We start from the raw sequence: 24315 nt of genomic DNA, 5'->3' as shown, positions 1-24315 counted from the left end.
AAATGTAGCACGTTCTCAAGTGCGCCCCTCTTCTCCAGGCATATCAGCGCAACAGAGTCCAATAAGCACTCCTTAATAAACTCTCCGTCAGAAAACGCCTTACTTTTTCTGGCGATTTTGTGAGAAATAACAAAACTTGTCCTGACGGCTGCTTCTCTGGGGGTGTGAAATTTGGCAAAAACTCCTTGTTTTTAAAGCAGTTTTACCATCAACGCATCAGCCTCCCTTGAACACTCTTCATCAGACAGATTCCGCTATTTTTCCTTGTGCTTCGTCGTGTCGTGGCATGTGATAGATCCTACTTTGAAGGTCTGTCTGACAAACCAAAACAAACAAAGCGTGCATTAACAGATCGATAAAAATCAGTAGCGAGCTGAATGTAGATAAATGGAGCGGAGTAAAAGTAGCGTTTCTTCTCTATAAATATACTCAAGTAAAAGTAAGAGTATGTTGCATTAAAACTACTCTTAGAAGTACAATTTATTCCAAAAGTTACTCAAGTAGATGTAACTAGCAGGTTGCCAAATGCGCCCCTCTTCTCCAGGCATATCAGCGCAACAGAGTCCAATAAGCACTCCTTAATAAACTCTCCGTCAGAAAACGCCTTACTTTTTCTGGCGATTTTGTGAGAAATAATGAAACTTGTCCTGACGGCTACGTCTCTGGGGTGTGAAATTTGGCAAAAAGTCCTTGTTTTTAAAGCAGTTTTTAAAGTCATTTATTAAAATAATATTTATACTTTTTTAAATACAATCTCTGAAAGCAGGGAAAAGAGAACAGAGGCATGACAGGAAGCATTTGAGAGAGCATTAATATAAGATATCGCTCAGTAATTGTCAGTTGTACCTTGTCAGTAGGAGAGGAGAGAAAATAGCGTCTTTAGCAGACATCTGTGCAAAAAAAGGCAGCTCCTAAATCCCAGCAGCTTTGTGGCAACGTGGTCCATCTTCATCTAGCTCCCGTCAGGATGTGTGCTGTGCATTTCCGGCGAGTAGGTCAGAAGTACAATCATCACCCACAGATGCAGCACCGCCTGTGTACAGCCAACAAAAACATTATTTATAGCACCAAAAAATATTATGTGTGAAGCGTGGTATTGCCGGTCTTGTGGGGACGAGCACCTTAGATAATTTATAGACCACTATGGTCTGTTTAAAAAAGAAAAAAGAAAAAAAAACTGCCACACTGTCGAGGTGACTTTTCCTTGTTTTATCCGCAAACTTTGAAGCTAAATGTGAGTTTATTTTCTCACTGCATGCAAAGAATCAACCACAAATCAACAAGATGGAGCAATCAAACTTGATACTGTTATGATAATAATAATAATAATAATAATAATGAATTACATTTGTAACGCACTTTACTTCTGTTAAAATCTCAAAATGCGACAAACCATAAAAAAATTTAAAATAGAAAGTTAGAATACATAATAAAAAAATAAAATAGAAATGAAAACATGAAAAACACTGGATGGATGGATGTAATAGAGGGAGAGTCCAGTCCATAGTGGATCTAACATAATAGTGAGAGTCCAGTCCATAGTGGATCTAACATAATAGTGAGAGTCCAGTCCATAGTGGATCTCACATAATAGTGAGAGTCCAGTCCATAGTGGATCTCACATAATAGTGAGAGTCCAGTCCATAGTGGATCTAACATAATAGTGTGAGAGTCCAGTCCATAGTGGATCTAAAATAATAGTGTGTGAGTCCAGTCCATAGTGGATCTAACATAATAGTGAGAGTCCAGTCCATAGTGGATCTAACATAATAGTGAGAGTCCAGTCCATAGTGGATCTAACATAATAGTGAGAGTCCTGTCCATAGTGGATCTAAAATAATAGTGTGTGAGTCCAGTCCATAGTGGATCTAACATAATAGTGAGAGTCCAGTCCATAGTGGATCTAACATAATAGTGTGAGTCCTGTCCATAGTGGATCTAAAATAATAGTGTGTGAGTCCAGTCCATAGTGGATCTAACATAATAGTGAGAGTCCAGTCCATAGTGGATCTAACATAATAGTGAGAGTCCAGTCCATAGTGGATCTAACATTATAGTGTGAGAGTCCAGCCAAAATGGATCTAACATTATAGTATGAGAGTCCAGTCCATAGTGGATCTAACATAATAGTGTGAGAGTCCAGCCAAAATGGATCTAACATAATAGTGAGAGTCCAGTCCATAGTGGATCCAACATAATAGTGTGAGAGTCCAGCCAAAATGGATCTAACATAATAGTGAGAGTCCAGTCCATAGTGTTACTGGCATCAAATTCTAAAGTTAAGGATTATTTGCAAAAAAAAAAAAACGTTTATGAGTTTGAACATCAAATATGTTGTCTTTGTAGCATATTCAACTGAATATGGCTTGAAAAGGATTTGCAAATCATTGTATTCTGTTTATATTTACATCTAACACAATTTCCCATCTCATATGGAAACGGGGTTTGTACAAGATGACAAACACTCTGGCTATGGGGTATGTATGTGAAATAATTGGTAAGGTGGTACCACTCACCATGTACAAGATGACAAACACTCTGGCTATGGGGTATGTATGTGAAATAATTGGTAAGGTGGTACCACTCACCATGTACAAGATGACAAACACTCTGGCTATGGGGTAGCGCCTCAAGAAGATCCCCAGTCTGATGCTTGAATGAGAACAAATAGAAACATTACTAGTGAATGTCTTCTCAAATTAATTTCATGCAACTTACCTGAAACGGTCAATGGTGCTGGCGGCCTTTTGTACTCTGCCATACACCCCCGCACTATCTTGGTTGCTGAACAGGACCGGTATGTTCCGGTGTCTTGTCCCTGAAGGCTCAGAGAATTGACCATCTGAAAACTGCGCGGGTTCTGAAATTCCAGGGGACGCTACCTGGTCCCTCGACGGTGCTCATGTCGATGGCTGATCCTCCCCCGCTCGGAACTCCTTCGCTGCTCTTCAGCTGCTGCTCCAGACGCTCCAGCTGGAAGACCAGCGAGCTTTTCTCGGTGCCCAGAGCCTCCAGCATGGTCTGCTTCTGGATCAGCGTCTCAGTCAACTGGTGCAGACGGTTCTCCAGCTCGGTTTGGCTACTGCTGCTTAAGGTCTTGTTGGTCAACTGGAGGAAAGAAGACATTTGTAGGATTGATGTTCTCCTAAAGCAGGGGTGTCCAAAGTGCGGCCCGGGGACCATTTGTGGCCCGCAGCTAATCGTTTACCGGTCCGCCACACATTCTGCAAAAATTGCAAAATTGATAGTATTGCAAAAATTAGGAAAAAAAACATTTAAAACAAAGTGGAATGAGGTGAAATCTAATGAGAAAAAGTGGCAATGTTGACACAAAGCTGCCATGATGCCAGTTTTATTTTTCCTTTTGTCTTTATTTTCTTTTTTTTTCCAACGCTCAAAAAAAAAGGACAAAAAAATCTATGTTATAATGAATTATTACTTAAAAATTATCACTTTAAAATGTTTTATGAGGAATAAATATTTGCCATCTAAAACATAAACGTTTTGACATAAAGCATAAAACAAACAAAATAATAGTTCAAAATTAAAATTGACGGATATATTGGGATTTGATCTTGAAATTTAAGTGTTAAAAGTAAAAAAAAATAATAATAAAAATGCATCACTTTATGAGTGGGGAACCTTTTGGATCTCAAATATATTTAGTAGGATTTTATTGAACTTTTCACTGTGATTACTCAAAAATATTAGATCATTAAAATCAATGGTGTCCTGCATTATTGATCTTTGACGGCTTTAATTGCTAAATAAAGGAACTCTCCTGAAGGAATCAATAAGTACTATCTATCTATCTAAATACTGCATATTTCAGTTTTACTGTAAAAAACAAAGTTGTCTTTGACAGAAAAGGCATAAAACCTTATTTGTTTTACTTTATATCAACCTCAAGTTGATATAGAGATTTACTGTAAGCATTAAATTAAAAAAAATAATAATAATTTGACTTATTTTTAACATTTTAGTGACTGAGACCCTCTATTCTCCCCAAGAGCCCTAAGGATTGAAAAAGAAATCCATATATTTTGTTATGGTTTAAAAATGAAAAATATCAAAATGGCCCCCGCATGCTTAAATTTGTCCATGTGCGGCCTTCTGTGGAAAAAGTTTGGACACCCCTGTCCTAAAGTGTCACTAAGACTGCTCAGGGTGGGTCCTCAGGGGCGGTTTAGCTTGGTTGGTAGAGTGGCCGTGCCAGCAACTTGAGGGTTGCAGGTTCGATTCCCGCTTCCGCCATCCTAGTCACTGCCGTTGTGTCCTTGGGCAAGACACTTTACCCACCTGCTCCCAGTGCCACCCACACTGCTTTAAATGTAACTTAGATATTGGGTTTTAAACATGTAAAGCGCTTTGAGTCACTAGAGAAAAAGCGCTATATAAATATAATTCACTTCACTTCACTTAATGTGCTGGGATACATTCCCGCTTCCCTGTGTGAGCCTACGCCGCACAAAGAGCAATGAATGGACAATGAAGAAGAACAAACCTGATTCCTGAGTTTCTGTATTTCATCTTCTCTGTCTTGAACTCGGCTCTGCAGGGCAGTTTTGGACCGATGCTGCTGTTCTTCCACGTACTGCAGCTCCTATCCAGACACAGAGATCGTTTCAGGTCAAGATGACTGTGAGCACATTTGTATCAAGGACACAATTAAACACATTCATACATCTTTAAATAATTACTTAAGTGTCATTAATTATAATCAGAATTAAATACATACATGTGTTATTAAATGTGTTCATTTATTTACTGTATTTTTCAAACTATAAGGCACACTTAAAATCCTTCCATATTTTTTTTTTATTTTCAGTGTTTTTTAAATGGACAGTGCACCTTATAACCCGGTGTGCCTAATGTACGTATCAATTCCGGTTGTGTTTACCAACCTCGAAGCAATTTTATTTAGTCCATGATGTAATGATAAGTGTTCTCAGTAGATGGCAGTCAGCGGATTATCCATTTATGGTAAAGGTTTACCCAAAGTGCTTTGCGCGGGTTTGCCATTGTAGTCCGACACTTTAGTCAATAAACTTCTTCTTTGTCCTCTATACTCTTGTTGTTTTAGGGCAGACTGGCTCATACATGTACATGCATCCTCTGCTGTTGCCAATTCTAATACAAAGTAGCGTGAAGTTCTAATTTATGTCTGTCAGAAGACTCGCTAAAACCAGCAGTACGACACAGATGATGGGGAGATGACGCTGTCGAAGTGGAGGCACGTCAATAGGACCACCCACAAAAGAGACGTTAATAAAGCAGCTTAAAATGGTCTCTAAAGCATAATCTATGCAACATTTTGACAAAAGAAACCCCATTACATGTTATATGTAGACCACAAGTAAGTCTTTTAAATGTAGAATAAAAATCCAGTGCGCCTTTTGCATGAAAATAGACCTGAATAGACCCACTCATCAGCAGTGCAGCCTTAAAAGTCCATTAAATAATTAATTTTAATATCAATCATTGGACTAGTTTTGTGTTTTCCCTCCCACTGACTGATTGGTGAGTTTGAAAGATAAAATATATTCATGAAGGACTGACAAACATGTTTTGTAAATACATAATAGTCATTAAATTATATTGTAAAATAATTAATTAATAAAATAAAAATAACTAATTACATTATTAAAAAAATAATTAAATATTAATATAACTGAAAATACTTTTGACAATGAATAAATGCATGACCTTTAACACTATTGTGTATTTAATTCCAATACAATTAACCAATGCCACATGTAAGTAAACATTTATTTAGTTGTGTCCTATTTGCTTCCCCATAAATTCCCTGAAGATGGCTTCTCACCTGTTTGAGCCGCTCCACTTCAGCTTCCAGTTCCTGTTTGATCCTGTTGAGTGAAGCCTGCTGCTCCTCCAGCTGCACCGCCTGATCCCGCCATGTTTCTGTCTCTGCCAGCGACTGACTTTCCAGATCCTTGCAGTAGTGACAAAACAGAGGAATACGGCATTGATCCCAAAGGAAATTCTAATTGAATAATAAGTCTTTGATGATCATGGTCTTTGTGTTGACTACTGCAGTCACCTGTAGGTCTGTTCGCAGCGAGTGTACTTGACATTGTAGTTTTTGAATCTCCTCCCTCTGCAGCTCCTTCTCGTGACGAAGCTCCTCCATTTCTACAGCCGCCGCCCCACTGCCGTCCAAAGTGTCCAGACCCGAACCCTCCTTCAGGCTGCTGATCAGCTTCTCTTTGGACTTCATCAAACATTGACATCACAGCTTCAATTTCCATCATATACACTAAGTATGTACAACTGTGAGGTATAAATGAACATATGGAGGTGTACAAACCTGTACTGGCCTCGTATATACACTTTTTCTAGAGTTGTATATACTCTAATAGTGCAGTTGTGTATACACTACACAAGTAGTGGACTAGTGGAGTTATGTATACACTAGTAGTGGAGTTGTGTATACACTCAAAGTGGAGTTGCATACACACTCGTGGTGGAGTTGCATACACACTAGTAGTGGAGTTGCATAAACACTAGTAGTGGAGTTGCATACACGCTAGTAGTGGAGTTGTACATACACACGTAGTGGAGTTGCATACACACTCAAAGTGGAGTTGCATACACACTCGAAGTGGAGTTGCATACACACTCGAAGTGGAGTTGCATACACACTCGAAGTGGAGTTGCATACACACTCGAAGTGGAGTTGCATACACACTCGAAGTGGAGTTGCATACACACTCGAAGTGGAGTTGCATACACACTCGAAGTGGAGTTGCATACACACTCGAAGTGGAGTTGTACATACACACTCAAAGTGGAGTTGCATACACACTCAAAGTGGAGTTGCATACACACTCGAAGTGGAGTTGCATACACACTCGAAGTGGAGTTGCATACACACTCGAAGTGGAGTTGCATACACACTCGAAGTGGAGTTGCATACACACTCGAAGTGGAGTTGCATACACACTCGAAGTGGAGTTGCATACACACTCGAAGTGGAGTTGTACATACACACGTAGTGGAGTTGCATACACACTCGAAGTGGAGTTGCATACACACTCGAAGTGGAGTTGCATACACACTCGAAGTGGAGTTGTACATACACACGTAGTGGAGTTGCATACACACTCGAAGTGGAGTTGCATACACACTCGAAGTGGAGTTGCATACACACTCGTAGTGGAGTTGCATACACACTCGTAGTGGAGTTGCATACACACTCGTAGTGGAGTTGTATACACACTCGAAGTGGAGTTGTACATACACACGTAGTGGAGTTGCATACACACTCGAAGTGGAGTTGCATACACACTCGAAGTGGAGTTGCATACACACTCGAAGTGGAGTTGCATACACACTCAAAGTGGAGTTGCATACACACTCGAAGTGGAGTTGCATACACACTCGAAGTGGAGTTGCATACACACTCGAAGTGGAGTTGCATACACACTCGAAGTGGAGTTGCATACACACTCGAAGTGGAGTTGCATACACACTCGAAGTGGAGTTGCATACACACTCGAAGTGGAGTTGTACATACACACGTAGTGGAGTTGCATACACACTCGAAGTGGAGTTGCATACACACTCGAAGTGGAGTTGTACATACACACGTAGTGGAGTTGCATACACACTCGAAGTGGAGTTGCATACACACTCGAAGTGGAGTTGCATACACACTCGAAGTGGAGTTGTACATACACACGTAGTGGAGTTGCATACACACTCGAAGTGGAGTTGCATACACACTCGAAGTGGAGTTGCATACACACTCGAAGTGGAGTTGCATACACACTCGAAGTGGAGTTGTACATACACACGTAGTGGAGTTGCATACACACTCGAAGTGGAGTTGCATACACACTCGAAGTGGAGTTGCATACACACTCGTAGTGGAGTTGCATACACACTCGTAGTGGAGTTGCATACACACTCGTAGTGGAGTTGTATACACACTCGAAGTGGAGTTGCATACACACTCGTAGTGGAGTTGTACATACACACTCAAAGTGGAGTTGCATACACACTCAAAGTGGAGTTGCATACACACTCAAAGTGGAGTTGCATACACACTCAAAGTGGAGTTGCATACACACTCAAAGTGGAGTTGCATACACACTCAAAGTGGAGTTGCATACACACTCAAAGTGGAGTTGCATACACACTCGAAGTGGAGTTGCATACACACTCAAAGTGGAGTTGCATACACACTCAAAGTGGAGTTGCATACACACTCGAAGTGGAGTTGCATACACACTCAAAGTGGAGTTGCATACACACTCAAAGTGGAGTTGCATACACACTCAAAGTGGAGTTGCATACACACTCGAAGTGGAGTTGCATACACACTCGAAGTGGAGTTGCATACACACTCAAAGTGGAGTTGCATACACACTCGAAGTGGAGTTGCATACACACTCAAAGTGGAGTTGCATACACACACGTAGTGGAGTTGTACATACACACGTAGTGGAGTTGCATACACACTCAAAGTGGAGTTGCATACACACTCAAAGTGGAGTTGCATACACACTCAAAGTGGAGTTGCATACACATTCAAAGTGGAGTTGCATACACACTCGAAGTGGAGTTGCATACACACTCGAAGTGGAGTTGCATACATTAGTGTCATTGTATACATTAGTGTAGTTGTATATACATGTGAAGTTGTATACACTAATAGTGTAAGTCTTTTAAATGTAGAATAAAAATCCAGTGCGCCTTTTGCATGAAAATAGACCTGAATAGACCCACTCATCAGCAGTGCAGCCTTAAAAGTCCATTAAATAATTAATTATATATAATTATATATACAACTCTAGCAGAGTTGTATATACAGTACAATAGTGGAGTGGTATACACTAGTAGTAGAGTAAACACTAGTGGAGTTGTATCTGAATAGAATAGAACAGAATAGAATAGAATAGAAAGTACTTTATGGATCCCTGGGGGAAATTCAGCACCACAGTTTGCTCACAATAGACAATAATAATAATAATAAATAATATACCGTATTTTTCGGAGTATAAGTCGCACCTGCCAAAAATGCATAATAAAGAAGGAAAGAAACATATATAAATCGCACTGGAGTATAAGTCGCATTTTTGGGGGAAATGTATTTGATAAAACCCAACACCAAGAATAGACATTTGAAAGACAATTTAAACTAAATAAAGAATAGTGAACAACAGTCTGAATAAGTGTAGGTTATATGAGGCATAAATAACCAACTGAGAAGGTGCCTGCTATGTTAACCTAACATATTATGGTAAGAGTCATTCAAATAACTATAACATATAAAACATGCTATATGTTTACCAAACTATCTCTCACTCCTAATCACTAAATCCCATGAAATCTTATACGTCTAGTCTCTTACGTGAATGAGCTAAATAATATTATTTGATATTTTACGGTAATGTGTTAATAATTTCACACATAAGTCGCTCCTGAGTATAAGTCGCACCCCCGGCCAAACTATGAAAAAAACAGCGACATGTAGTCCGAAAAATACGGTATACCATATATCATATATATAATATATGAATAATATGAATACATATAGAGTGCATTAGTGGAGTTGGAAAAAGCTGTGTGTACAGTAGTGTAGCTGTATACACTAGAGGAGTTGTGTATATACAGTACAGGTAGGATTGTAGTAGAGTTGTGTTGATGCTGGTGTCAGTGAGACTTACCTGCAAGATTCGTGAGGCCTTGTGCTTGTAATCGTGTAACTCTTGCTTGGCAGTGTCCGCCGCCGTCTTGGCACTCTTCAGCTGCTGATGAAGGTTGTCCACACGCAGCTTCTCCTCTGTGGCTCGCTTCTCTGCTGCCGTCAAGGACTCTGCCAGGGTCTGCCGCTCGGACTCCAGCCGGGACAGGCGGCTGGAATACTCGCTCTGAAGCGCATGTTGATTTTCGATTAGTTGCAGTAGTTTTTCCAACAATATTGCATTACTAACTATAGGTATGTTTGCATGACAACAAGTTACAGAAATGTTTTGAGTGCAGACGGGAACTTGGTCACAATGTTCCGTTCAGGGTTTTGTGCTGCCAAGTCCGATACTGATAATCCATGATTGAGATCAGCCAATACTGATACTGGTCACATGTATTGCATGTTAATTTTTTCAAAGTATCTACCGTGAGTGCTACTGACAGTAAACTATATCAACACTCTATTTAACCTAGTTTCTTAATATCTTTTATTACATACAATTGTCAAAAAGTCAAAAATACAAAAGTATTTTATTCATTATTAGTTAGCTTCAGAATAAAAATGTTATTAAAAAGAATAACAGACGTGTTGTACCCTAATGTTGGTTTTACATAAAAATGCACACATTTATTTGTATTCAGTGTTAAAAAATTATTATATGGCTCTGACGGAAATACATTTTAAAATATTTGGCTTCCATGGCTCTCTCAGCCAAAAAGGTTCCCGACCCCTGTGGTAGACTGTGCTGAGCCGAGGGACTAAAATGAAATAGAGTGCCAGCCAGAGGGGATCAGTGTTTGTGACTGGCATCAAAAAAGGCAATCATCTGCAATGGGGTTCATCTACTTTTTCATGAAACTAGGCAGATACTGACTGGTGGTCAATAGGCGGCACATCCCTTGTCAAAACAAAGACTTTTCTGTAAAAACCAGTGATTACAATTGAATGATTTATTTGTGGCGCCACCTGCATTTGCCGAAAGCTCTCCTCTTCCCTCCTGTTGCTCTGCTCAGCTTCTCGCAGCCGGTCCTGCATGCTCTGGATAGCTAGAGAATGCATGCTGCTCCCTTCCGTGTGGTTCTCCAAAATCCTAAAAAAGTATCACAGCAGTGTTCCAAACAGGTCTTTGAACATACAGTATACTGGCACTGAGATGATCCTGTTGTACTTTGGCTCGCGTGAGCGCACTGATTGGCGCCGAGCAGCGTCAAATATTCCCAGTCCAGTCCTAACTCATGTGCCCACTGACACCCAACTGGGGAGTTCCTGCCCCACTATTTGTGTACAAGTGTGAGTAAAAAGATCATACAGAGATCATACCTTGACTTCTCCTTCTGTGCTTCGTCCAGGGCGTCGCTGCGGCTCTTTAGCAGCTGATCCGCCTCGTCCAGTCGGACTTTGAGGACCGCTAGTTGACCGTCTTTGGCGGCGAGCGCTTCATTCAGGTCGTCCACTTGCGAGCGCAGTCCTCGCAGCACGCGGTCGCCCTGAGCATGCTCCGAGTTCCATTTGTCGGCACGTAGCCGGGCGATGTTCAGGTCTGGAGGAGAGGAAATACAACTTTAGTCATCACGGGTGACATATGATTTTTTTTTTCAACATTTAAAGCATAAAAAAGAAGTTGCCCCAATATTGGAGCAATTATCATATGTTCCTGATTCATCGTGAGCCGTGATGTGTGTAGGGAAGCCATAGTTTCCTTCAACAACAACACCACTACTACTACTCATAGCATACTTCGTGAGAGACGACAATTACTTTGGGACAAAAAAATAAAGTTAAAGTAGCAATGACTGTCAAACACACACCAGGTGAAGTGAAATGTGTCCTCTGCATTTGACCCATCCCCTTGATCACCCCCTGGGAAGTGAGGGGAGCAGTGAGCAGCAGCGGTGCCGCGCCCGGGAATCATTTTTGGTGATTTTACCCCCAATTGGCGCAGTGGGAGAGTGGCCGTGCGCAACCCGAGGGTCCCTGGTTAAAATCCCACCTAGCACCAACCTCGTCACGTCCGTTGTGTCCTGAGCAAGACACTTCACCCTTGCTCCTGATGGGTGCTGGTTGGCGCCTTGCATGGCAGCTCCTTCCATCAGTGTGTGAATGTGTGTGTGAATGTGGAAGTTGTGTCAAAGCGCTTTAAGTACCTTGAAGGTAGAAAAGCGCTATACAAGTACAACACATTTATCATTTATCATTTATAATTCCAACCCTTGATGCTTAGTGCCAAGCAGAGAGGAAATTGGTCCCATTTTTTTTTAGTCTTTGGTATGACTCGACCGGGGTTTGAACTCACAACCTACTGACGAAGATAGAGATCTACATATATCCATATTTAAGAGTTATTTCTTTCTATAGTCATATTTGAAATAGCTAGTGGTTTCTATTTGTACTCTTTCTATTTTTTCCTCCATCTCATGTCCATGGTACACTGCAAGTTCACCTTGGCTTTAGGAATGTAAGGAGGAGAGATGCTCCTTTTCCTATCTCATCCTGTCTCCAGTTAAGAACAATAGACATGTGCATTCGTTCTGGAGGGTGGGGGCGAGGGACATATTAAAGAACACAACGCTTAAATAATGTTTTCAGATCAACTTGGTGACGCGATTTGAATGTGTTGTTTTTAGGTTGGTCTCTCCAGAGCTTTGGAATAAATTGCAAAATACCTATTCTGTTCTGGGTGATCATTTAAACTCAGTTTCGTGTCAACCTAAATAATTTTGGATTGACCAGTAACTTAAATTCCCTTGGAGGAACATCTGGTTCACACACAACATTAGCCATCTCAGAGCGGACACTCTAACCACTGAGTAGGATGATTTAGAACCTTGCATTTTATTAACCTAAATATAGGGAGGATAAGCAACAAGTTTTAAAAGCTGTGCGCTAAACTGATTAAGCTTTAGTGAAACACATAAGCATCATGCAGCAGTACTGCTAAGGAGGGGGGGGGGAATAATACATTTTTAGATACATCAATATTCAGACATGGACGTTTGTAAAATCGATTAGTAAAAATGTCAATAATCGATAATAGATGTATTTATTGTAAATAAAGTAATGCAGACAGTTCTAAAATTTGCCTGACTGCAGCGAGCCACCCCACCGAGAGATCCAACCAGCGCCTTTATTCTTGGGCGCTCATGTTACACTTTTGCACACATTTCCATAATTTACTTTTACCATCATATTTGTACATAACGTATTTGCTGATGTTGCTCTATTGTTGTTGTTGTTATCGTTGCGTTTGCTGTTGTTTTTGTCTCTCTGTCTTATCTCCCTCCTGCCCCCAATATTTCCCCCTCTGTCTCTTTCTATGCCGTCCTGCTCCGGACCGGCTGCATTAAATTATAATATCAATACATTTAATAAAGTCAAATACAAATAAGGCAACAAGAGAAGTATCCTACACTTCTCTTTTGTAAAGTACATTTGTACAGCCTATACGGGCATCTACATCAACTATATGATTTGCCTGAGAAGCTGGACAGGACGAGAAAAATATATGAAAATAATAGTAATAATAATAATAAAATAATAATTAGCAGTTCCACCAGGTAAAATCTTTTTTCTTCCGTGTTGGAAGACTGAGTGTGTGAACGAGGAGCACACAGCTCTCAGTGTGATCAGTGACACAACCGCGTCAATCACATTTCCATTTGGGTATGGTTTCAGTTTTTTTCAAACATGCTATACAGATGGGCAAACATGTTACTTCTGTTTGATCAAATTTGGATGGATTTATTTTAGGAGCAAATTAATAATTAAAGGGTTAAAATCTGTATAGGCACATGTGCTAGTTTTTCTTTTAAATACTCGCACAACCTGTTTTTAGTCGTAAATGAGACTAAAATGCTGGCGCTGTAAAGCCCTGCATCAAAGGATAATCCACTGACGTCACCGATGGGGCAAATTACCATTGCCCGGAAGTACCAAGGAAGCTAAGATTGTTCAATAAATATCTCTGTCATGTCTCCAGGGTTCGATTTCACATTTGTTGGACTTAGGCAGTTATGAAAAGGTTAAAAAAAAAAGAAGTTGGTTTGGCATAATCGGGGCCTCACCCCACCTTACCGTCTTGCAGGTCTTTGGATCTCTGGATGACCGAGGCCATCTCCTGGTTGAGCGAGGACACCTCACTGCGCAGGAGTTGGTTCTCCAGACGCAGGCTGGACAGAACCTGGCCATGAGGCTCCTCGGGGGGACCGGACTCCTGAGGGGAAGCCACCCTTGTGTCGCAGGGCTCAGGGGAGTCCGGACTGTCTACGATGGGGAAGGATATGTACACACACAAAGGAGATTTTTCATATTTTCATAGTTTAAAGTCCGTTGGGTTTATATTTTTCTTTCTTGAGTAGTCTCTTAAAGATCTTAGAAAGTTTTAGACACAAATTCAATTTTTACATGCAAATTAAGCCACATATATACAAATAAAATACATATAATTACACTAATTCCTACCCATTTATATGTTCAAAGATAATAATGCATACATTAGTTTTGTAGAACTATTTATGTAGTGTAATTTAGATATAGTTGCAATAGGGATGGGTACCGTTCATATTTCAACCGAAACAGTACCAATTCCCGGTACTTGACAATTGATACCCGGTACACATTTTCTCCAGGTACTTTTGTGTATTAATAAATATCGATTGTTTTTGACAATAACATCTCTTTTTAGTTATGTTGGAGCGTTTTTTTTTTGTTGCCATTGAAAATTGTAACATTACCCAGACATAGCTTGGTTAACTTCGCTCTCAGTGCTGCTGGTGTGATTGCCAAGTGCCATGGTGCGAAGAGTTGGGTGGGATTCGGTCGTGCCACAAAAGTACCGGATTGGGTAATCATCCCTAGTTTGCATGTTTAGATCATAGCTTGTGTATATTGGTTTCTATCCATTATATCTAGATCAGGGGTCGGCAACCCGTGGCTCTTGGATCACTCTGATGTGGCTCAGCTGCATACTTGCCGACACCCCCATTTTTCCGGGAGGTTTTCGGGATTTCAGTGCCTCTCCCAGAAATCTCCCCAGGATAACATTCTCAGATTTTAACCCAGACAACAATATTGAGGGCGTGCCGGGAAGGCAATGCCTTAAACGTTCTCTGGACCAAGTCGAGCGTCAGCTTTAATACTCTGCTATCTGAGTGCCGGCCGGCCACATCTAGTGTGCGGCTGCTAATTCAACGCTCAAGCGACTGCAAAGGCATACTTGTTCAACAGCCATACAGGTTACACTGAGGGTTGTGATACAAACAACTTTAACACTCTTACTAATATGCGGCACACTGTGAACCCACACCAAACAAGAATGACAAACACATTTTGGAAGAACAGCCGCATTGTAACACAACATAAACACAACAGAACAAATACCCAGAATCCCATGCATCCCTAACTCTTCTGGGCTACATCATTATACACCCCTGCTACCACCAACCATCCCCCCCTCCCCCCGCCTCCGTGCGTCGGTTGAGGTGGGCGGGGTTTGGTGGTAGCGGGGTGTATAATGTAGCCCCCACTGCACCCACAAAGATAAACCTATCGTTAAAGCAATTCCAAAAGGTTATTAGATAGTTTTGAGCTCTTGTACGAAACCTAATCCACGTTGAAGCATTAAGATTTTCACCTGATGGTATCTTTCTCGTGTTAATTCATGCATCCATGTTTTATACCACTTTGCAAGTGATAATCCTCAACATAAATGCTTGAAAATGAGTGTTACAACAAAGCGAGAGAGGATTACATTGTAGATGAACTACGCTCAAAGTAGGGCTGGGCGATATTGGCTTTTATTAATATCGCGATATATATCTCGATATTTTTCCTTAGCCTTGAGTGAACACTTGATGCATATAATGACAGCAGTATGATGATTCTATGTGTCTACATTCAAACATTCTTCTTCATGCTGCATTAATATATGCTACTTTTAAACTTACATGCAGAGAGGGAAATCACAACTAAGTCAATTGACCAAAACTGTATTTATTAAATACTCTTCATTCTCTCGCGGTTGACTTTTTAAATGAAAGAACAAATTAGTAGTGCTGCTACCTTTTGTAGCAACACTTCTGCTGCATACTTTGCATATTGCTGTTGTCTGCTGAATATCTTCCCGCTTGAAGCCAAACCACCGCCAGATGATGGACCCCCTGCTGTTTTTTGGGGCATTTATTCTTCTTCCTCCATTTGTGATCAGTTTCGCACCTTCTCTCTCTTGTAATGTCACTCAACTCCCCCTGCTCCGTTCTGCTTGCGCCACCTGACTCAGCTAACGTTAGCCATGCTGCTACCTCTCTGCTCGGCGAGAGTGTATGACGCTACATACGTCTGTGACGTATGTAAGAAGGCGGGCTTGTTTTACGTCTCTGTGAGAAGGAGTGACGAGAATGAGTGACAAACACCTGTAGTGTAATGCCCGCAGCTAAAAGCAACTGCGTGAGAACGTATACTCGAATATTACGATATAGTCATTTTCTATATCGCACAGAGACAAACCCGCGATATATCGTTTATATCGATATATCGCCCAGGCCTAGATCAAAGTATTGGACAGGACGTCGGAAATGTGTAAATAAAGTTGTACTTTATATAAGAAAAAACTGGGCATACAAACGCTCCTTTTAGCCTGTTATCTGTCGTTCATTCATTCACCCGCAGGCTCGGAATGCTCAATCTCAACAACCACAATGCACCTGATACTGGTCTTTTTTAACATCCGGTTTGCCGCAATGAATTGTGGAACGTGCCGTATCTTAGTTAACCCTTTGTTAGGCTATGAAGCAGAAAACAACTCAATTCGGTGTCAGTGTTTCTAAAACAATCAATATCAAATACATGCATAAATGAAATCAATTCCCTTTTAAGTGTAAATGATAATAAATTCATTCATCAGCAATTACTGTATTTCCTAGAATTGCCGCCGGGTATATAGTATGCGCCTGCCTAGAATTACTGCCGGGTCAAATTCGTTTCGCTAATTAATTAGAGCATGCTTAGCATTATCGCCGGCTCAGGATTAACGCCGGGTCAAACTCGTTTCGCAAAATATAATTTTTATTGCGCATGTCTAGAATTTCCGCCGGGTCAAACTCGTTTTGCCAAATAATTAGCATATACTTAGAATTTCCGCCGGGTCAAACTCGTCACATCACGAGTGACACTTCACCTGTCATCATTTTCAAAATGGAGGAGGCTGATTTCAATCATTTGAAATCGCATAAAGGGAAGAAGATTAAGAGCTATTCAGTAGGATTTAAGGTCCAAGCTATTGAATATGCTAAAAAGAACAGTAAGCAGCTATGTTTTATTAATATACCGTAGCTGCGTGTGTCAAATATGAGTCATTAAATGACTCCCGCCTCCTGGTGGTAGAGGGCGCTAGTGATCCTTCTTGCGACTACTCGGCTGCAGAAGAAGTGACAACAAGCAGCAAGAGTGAGCAGCGATCCTTTAGTTTTTCCTCTCGCTTGCACTTTTAACATGGAGGATTACATATCTAAAATAAAACACTTTTCTAAACTGGACTTTAAATCGAAGCAGGAGGTAATAAAGGAAGATCTCCATGGAGACAGAGAGACTTTTAAAACTGAAGAAAGATAAGGAAGACTTCTATAAACAAGTTATCGATGCTTTTGATCAGAAGGAGCTGCACATGGACTTCATTTATAAGTAAAGGTAAGACCATAATAAAGTTTTTTTTTATTAAATGGGCTTTTCATGATGGTATCCTTACATCACACTCAAATTTATAAGCGCAGGCCTAGATTTACCGCATGCCTTTGGTAAACGCCGGAGTGAGAAGCTGTTTTAAATTAATTAGCGCGCCGGCGGCAATTCAAGGAAATACAGTAAATCAAGTCTGCAAATGATGACTGATCATGACACATGAACTACGTAACCCATAAGTTACAACACACACTTTACCTTGGCTCTGTTCTTTAGCAGAGCACTCTTCTGATGCTTTCATGCTGTGAGCAGACAGCGAGCTGATGCTGGAGGCCCGGGACACTCCTCTGGTGGAGGGGGGCGTTGACGGGAGAGAGGGGACGGCGAGGGGAGGAGGAGTCAGGTTTTTAGCCTCCGCGACCTGGCTGGGTGCCGCCGCTTTGACCGCATCCCTGCTGGAGTCTCGCCTGCCGCCGACTGGCAGCTCTGAGCTGTTTAGAAAGTCAAAGAGCATATCGTCATCCACGTCAAGCTGGCTCTTCTTGCGCCTGACGAAGCCGGAGGAGGAGGCAGCCTTGGCGGGGTTTGACGTGCCACTGGAGGCCTCCTTGCCAGGGAGGGTGCTGGACCTGCTGACCGAAGCAGAACTGGATGTCTTTATGTGGCCTGCTGCTGAAGAGATGTAGCTTGATGCATGCTGAGAAGCACCACTGCTCTTATTAAAGCCTTCAGTTTTGTACTCGGACTGGACTGCTGCGTCTCCTTCATAGAATGAAGTGAGGGGGGATGTTCTTGCCTCACTTGTGCTCAAGGCCGTCGCAGCTCCCTGGTCCACTTTATTCAGGAAGTCTTCCGCTCTGCCGGCAAACTCGGCCAACCAAGACATGTTGCACTCTAATAGAAAGAAAAGGAGAAAATTGCGCAACGTGAGGATGATTTCAACTCAAAAATAACAGACTAAAGTTTGTGCAGAAAATATGGATAAATAACTACAAACCCAGTTTCCATATGAGTTGGGAAATTGTGTTAGATGTAAATATAAACAGAATACAATGATTTGAAAATAATTTTCAACCCATATTCAGGTGAATGCACTACAAAGATAAGATATTTGATGTTCAAACTCATAAACTTTATTTTTTTTTGCAAATAATAATTGACTTAGAATTTCATGGCTGCAACACGTGCCAAAGTAGTTGGGAAAGGGCATGTTCACCACTGTGTTACATCACATTTTCTTTTAACAACACTCAATAAACGTTTGGGAACTGAGGAAACTAATTGTTGAAGCTTTGAAAGTGGAATTCTTTCCCATTCTTGTTTTATGTAGAGCTTCAGTCCTTCAACAGTCCGGGGTCTCCGCTGTCGTATTTTCCGCTTTTTGTAAGGGGCGCTGGAAGCCGTCAGATCTGTCACCGATCCTGTTCTGTCTCCCTGTAATGTTTGTCTAAACTTGAATGGGATTGTGCTGAAAATTTTAATTTTCCTGAAGGAACTCTCCTGACGGAATAAATAAAGTACTATCTAATCTAATCTAATCATAATGCGCCACACATTTTCCATGGGAGACAGGTCTGGACTGCAGGCGGGCCAGGAAAGTACCCTCACTCTTTTTACGAAATCACGCTGTTGTAACACGTGGCTTGGCATTGTCTTGCTGAAATAAGCAGGGGCGTCCATGATAAGGTTGCTTGGATGACAACATATGTTGCTCCAAAACCTGTATGTACCTTTTAGCATTAATGGTGCCTTCACAGATGTGTAAGTTACCCATGCCTTGGGCACTAATACACCCCCATACCATCACACATGCTGGCTTTTCAACTTTGCGCCTATAACAATCCGGATGGTTATTTTCCTCTTTGTTCTGCAGGACACCGCCTCCACAGTTTCCAAATATAATTTGAAAAGCTGACTGGTCCGACCACAGAACACTTTTCCACTTTGCATCAGTCCATCTTAGATGAGCTCGGGCCCAGCGAAGCCGGCGGTGTTTCTGGGTGTTGTTGATAAATGGGTTTTGCTTTGCATTGTAGTTTTAACTTGCACTTACAGATGTAGCGACCAACTGTAGTTACTGACAGTGGTTTTATGAAGTTTTCCTGAGCCCATGTGGTGATATCCTTTACACACTGATGTCGGTTTTTGATGCAGTACCGCTTGAGGGATCAAAGGTCTGTAATATCATCGCTAACGTGCAGTGATTTCTCCAGATTCTCTGAACATTTCGATGATTTTACGGACCGTGGATGGTAAAATCCCTAAATTCCTTGCAATAGCTCATTGAGAAATGTTGTTCTAAAACTGTTCGACAATTTGCTTACAAAGTGGTGATTTCGCCCCATCCTTGTTTGTGAAAGACTTAGAATTTCACGGAAGCTGCTTTTATACCCAATCATGGCACCCACCTGTTCCCAATTAGCCTGCACACCTGTGGGATGTTCCAAATAAGTGTTTGATGAGCATTCCTCAACTTTATCAGTATTTATTGCCACCTTTCCCAACTTCTTTGTCACGTGTTGCTGGCATCAAATTCTAAAGTTAAGGATTATTTGCAAAAACAAAAATGTTTATGAGTTTGAACATCAAATATGTTGTCTTTGTAGCATATTCAACTGAATATGGCTTGAAAAGGATTTGCAAATCATTGTATTCTGTTTATATTTACATCTAACACAATTTCCCAACTAATGGAAACGGGGTTTGTACAAAAATACACTTCATTTACTGTTACATAAAAGATGAGTTAGAACAATGCAGTGAAACGTCGATTTAAAACGACTATTTGCGTCATTTTCGGTTTAAGATAGAGATGTCCGATAATGGCACACATTTCCATAATTTAATAAATGTGATGGGAATTAATTAAACTGTTTCTGATTACAATTCACTGTTTTCAAAAGTTGCAAGTAAAGATGTCCGATATTGTCCAACTCTTAATTATCGATACCGATATCAACCGATACAGTGGTGGAATGAACACATTATTATGCTTAATTTTGTTGTGATGCCCCGCTGGATGCATTAAACAATGTAAGAAGGTTTTCTAAAATAAATCAACTCAAGTTATGGAAAAAAAATGCCGACATGGCACTGCCATATTTATTATTGAAGTCACAAAGTGCTTTTTTTCTTAACATGCCTCAAAACAGCAGCTTGGAATTTGGGACATGCTCTCCCTGAGAGAGCATGAGTAGGTTGAGATCGGCGGGTTGGGGGTGGGTGTATATTGTAGCGTCCCGGAAGAGTTAGTGCTGCAAGGGGTTCTGGGTATTTGTTATGTTGTGTTGATGTTGTGTTACAGTGCGAAATGTGTTTATCATTCTTGTTTGGTGTGGGTTCACAGTGTGGTGCATATTTGTAACAGTGTTGTCATTGTTTATACGGCCACCCTCAGTGTGACCTGTATGGCTGTTGACCAAGTATGCGTTGCATTCACTTGTGTGTGTGAAAAGCCGTAGGTATTATGTGACTAGGCCGGCATGCAAAGGCAGTGCCTTTAAGATTTATTGGCGCTCTGTACTTCTCCCTACGTCCGTGTACACAGCGGCGTTTTAAAAAGTAATACATTTTACCTTTTGAAACCGATACCGATAATTTCCAATATTAGATTTAAAAGCATTAATAGGCCGATAATATCGGCGGTCCGATATTATTGGACATCTCTAGTTCACGAATGTTCACATCGTGCCAAATACACCGCTGTGTGCAAACCATGTCTCCTCGTACCAACCCTGCCTTTGCACGCTGCTTGAAGCCATCAGTTTGAAAGGTGGGGGCCCCTACGTCACATCCTGTTTACATCCTGTACACATTTCGAAGAGCTTTGACTGCGAGCGGCACTTCTGACTTGTTCATCTCCACAATTGTTCTACCTTGTCAGCCTGTCTTAGAGATCACTTCAAATGTCTGCAAACTCTCACAGTCTTTCTGTATCGCTCCGGGTTGCCAGACAAGTTATACAGGCAGCATTTCAGCAAGTTAGCCTCCGGCTTGCGGCAACCTCATTTCAAGGATCTTGTCAGTGAAGGGTGCTTTGTTCTGCGGCAAGTCTTTAATTGAGATGAGACTGTAAAAGATGCCACAGCGGACCTTTATTACAGCCACAGAGAAGGCACTACCGGGACACAAGCCGATGAAAGATCACCTAAGTCTGGCCTGGGCAATTTTTTGACTCCGGGGGGACAAATTTAGAGAAAAAAATGTGTCTGGGGGGCCGGTATCTATATATATATATATATACACACACATACATGTATTACACATCATGTCTAGCATTAAAAGATTACAGTTGGTACAAAATGCGGCTGCTAGACTTTTGACAAGAACAAGAAAGTTTGATCACATTACGCCTGTACTGTATATACCTTTATATACATATATACATACATATATACCTATACTGTATATACCTTTATATACATATATACCTATACTGTATATACCTTTATATACATATATACATACATATATACCTATACTGTATATACCTTTATATACATATATACCTATACTGTATATACCTTTATATACATACATATATACCTATACTGTATATACCTTTATATACATATATACATACATATATACCTATACTGTATATACCTTTATATACATATATACATACATATATACCTATACTGTATATACTTTACATACATATATACATACATATATACCTATACTGTATATACCTTTATATACATATATACATACATATATACCTATACTGGCTCACCTGCACTGGCTTCCTGTGCACTTAAGATGTGACTTTAAGGTTTTACTACTTATTAGTGATTCCCAGAGCCCAAACAATGTCTGCGGGCTATAGAGCGTTTTCCATTCGTGCTCCAGTACTCTGGAATGCCCTCCCGGTAACAGTTCGAGATGCTACCTCAGTAGAAGCATTTAAGTCTCACCTTAAAACTAATTTGTGTACTCTAGCCTTTAAATAGACCCCCTTTTTAGACCAGTTGATCTGCCGTTTCTTTTTTTTTCTCCTCTGTCCCACTCTCCCTTGTGGAGGGGGTCCGGTCCGATGACCATGGATGAAGTACTGGCTGTCCAGAGTCGGGACCCAGGATGGACCGCTCGCCTGTGTAACGGTTGGGGACATCTGTGCAATGTTGATCCGCCTCCACTTGGGATGGTCTCATGCTGGCTCCACTTCGGATTGGACTCTCACGGTTTTGTTGGATCCACTATGGATTGAACTTTCACAGTATCATGTTAGACCCGCTCCACGTCCATTGCTTTCGGTTGCCCACATATGCGGTCCTCTCCAAGGTTTCTCATAGTCATCATTGTCACTGTCACCGACGTCCCACCGGGGTGAGTTTTTCCTTGCCCTTATGTGGGCTCTACCGAGGATGTGGTTATGATTTGTGCAGCCCTTTGAGACACTGGTGATTTAGGGCTATATAAATAAACATTGATTGATTGATTGACACATGTATGTTGGTATTGCGCTTTTTTTATATAAAAATGAGTTTGCAATAGGGGCTACGAGCTAAGCTAAGCTAGCATGCTAAATGATTAAGACACGTCACAGTTCTCTGTGGTTTAGTGGAGGCAAAACGTTTTCTGGGTAATTGCCGCAAAACACCACTTTATTAACCTCCCGGTCTCTCAAACCGAGTATTAATATAGAAAAGTGTGAGAAGTGTGTGGTTTATAGTGTACTTCCTGTCAGCTAAATCCCACTCAGGTAAGCTAACAACACTTGCTGCGTCTTACCTTCTTAAATCACCGCCTGCGCGCCAAAACCTCCTCCGGGAACCACGCTATCTTTCACGGGGAAGTGCTGAACAAGCGAGTGGAAGGTTTGAGTAGAGATGGGACAAATATCATCTTAAGATTACTCTAAATCCACATAGCAACTGTCTTCGCTATACGTGGACCAGGAAATGATAGCCATAGACATGTTAGGAGTAGACACAACATCGGCTGCTGTGACGCGAGAAATTGGGCCGCCATCTTGAAGTGGTGATGAAGAGCCGGCCAGCAGCCTAAAGCAGTGATTCTCAACATGTTTTCAGTGATGTACCCCCTGTGAACATTTTTTTTAATTCAAGTACCCCCTAATCAGGGCAAAGCATTTTTGGTTGAAAAAAAGGGATAAAGTAGTAAAATACAGCACTATGTCATCAGCAAGCCGCAGCTGCGATTGGAACTGGATAGCCTCCAGGAAGAAATAGTGGTAGTTGAGTTGAGTTGAGTTTGAGTTTATTTCAATTTCCAGTTTCTCTTTTCAACATGTTCGAAAAGAGAAACTGGAGATTGTGATGTATCTTGTTAGAAAAACAGTGACTGAGAATAGAACAAGGATGGACAATTCAACCCTTAACTCAACAATGAGTAGGTGAGTGTTATGTGTGTGTATATGTGTAAAAAAAATAAACACAGAAAGTCAAGTATTTCTTTATATATATATATATATATATATATATATATATATATATATATATATATATATATATGTATATATATATACACAGTATGAAATAGGGGCTTCCTGGTGGTAAAGGGTTAGTGCGTCTGCCTCACAATACAAAGTTCCTGAGTTGCCAGGCTTGGGATCTTTCTGTGTGGAGTTTGCATGTCCTCCCCGGGAATGCGTGGGTTCCCTCTGGGTACTCCGGCTTCCTCCCACCTCCAAAGACATGCACCTGGGGATAGGCCCCTCCCACCTCCAAAGACATGCACCTGGGGATAGGCCCCTCCCACCTCCAAAGACATGCACCTGGGAATAGGTTGATTGGCAACACTAAATTGGCCCTAGTGTGTGAATGTTGTCTGTCTATCTGTGTTGGCCTTGCGATGAGGTGGCGACTTGTCCAGGGTGTACCCAGCCTTCCGCCCGATTGTAGCTGATATAAGCACCAGCGCCCCCCACGACTCCAAATGGAATAAGCGGTAGAAAATGGATG

At 41.1% G+C, this 24315-nt stretch overlaps 1 protein-coding gene across 1 annotated transcript; it reads right to left on the bottom strand.

The window, feature by feature from the left end:
* Positions 1-703: 703 nt before the first annotated feature.
* golga5 (golgin A5) lies at positions 704-23328 on the bottom strand. Its single transcript, XM_061893913.1, has 13 exons — positions 23123-23328; positions 17645-18280; positions 13787-13975; positions 11036-11255; positions 10682-10805; positions 9693-9896; positions 6062-6232; positions 5825-5953; positions 4505-4603; positions 2883-3108; positions 2719-2818; positions 2589-2652; positions 704-1033 (listed from the first exon to the last, which is right to left on the bottom strand). The coding sequence occupies exons 2-13, from the start codon at positions 18270-18272 to the stop codon at positions 953-955; spliced, it is 2235 nt and encodes a 744-aa protein (XP_061749897.1). The 5' UTR covers positions 18273-18280; positions 23123-23328; the 3' UTR covers positions 704-952.
* Between the last annotated feature and the right edge of the window lie 987 nt (positions 23329-24315).

Source organism: Nerophis ophidion, linkage group LG03 (assembly GCF_033978795.1).
Source record: "Nerophis ophidion isolate RoL-2023_Sa linkage group LG03, RoL_Noph_v1.0, whole genome shotgun sequence".
NCBI classification, from domain to species: domain Eukaryota; kingdom Metazoa; phylum Chordata; class Actinopteri; order Syngnathiformes; family Syngnathidae; genus Nerophis; species Nerophis ophidion.
Note: the sequence above shows the minus strand (reverse complement) of the source record. Positions and strands in the feature narration are given on the sequence as shown.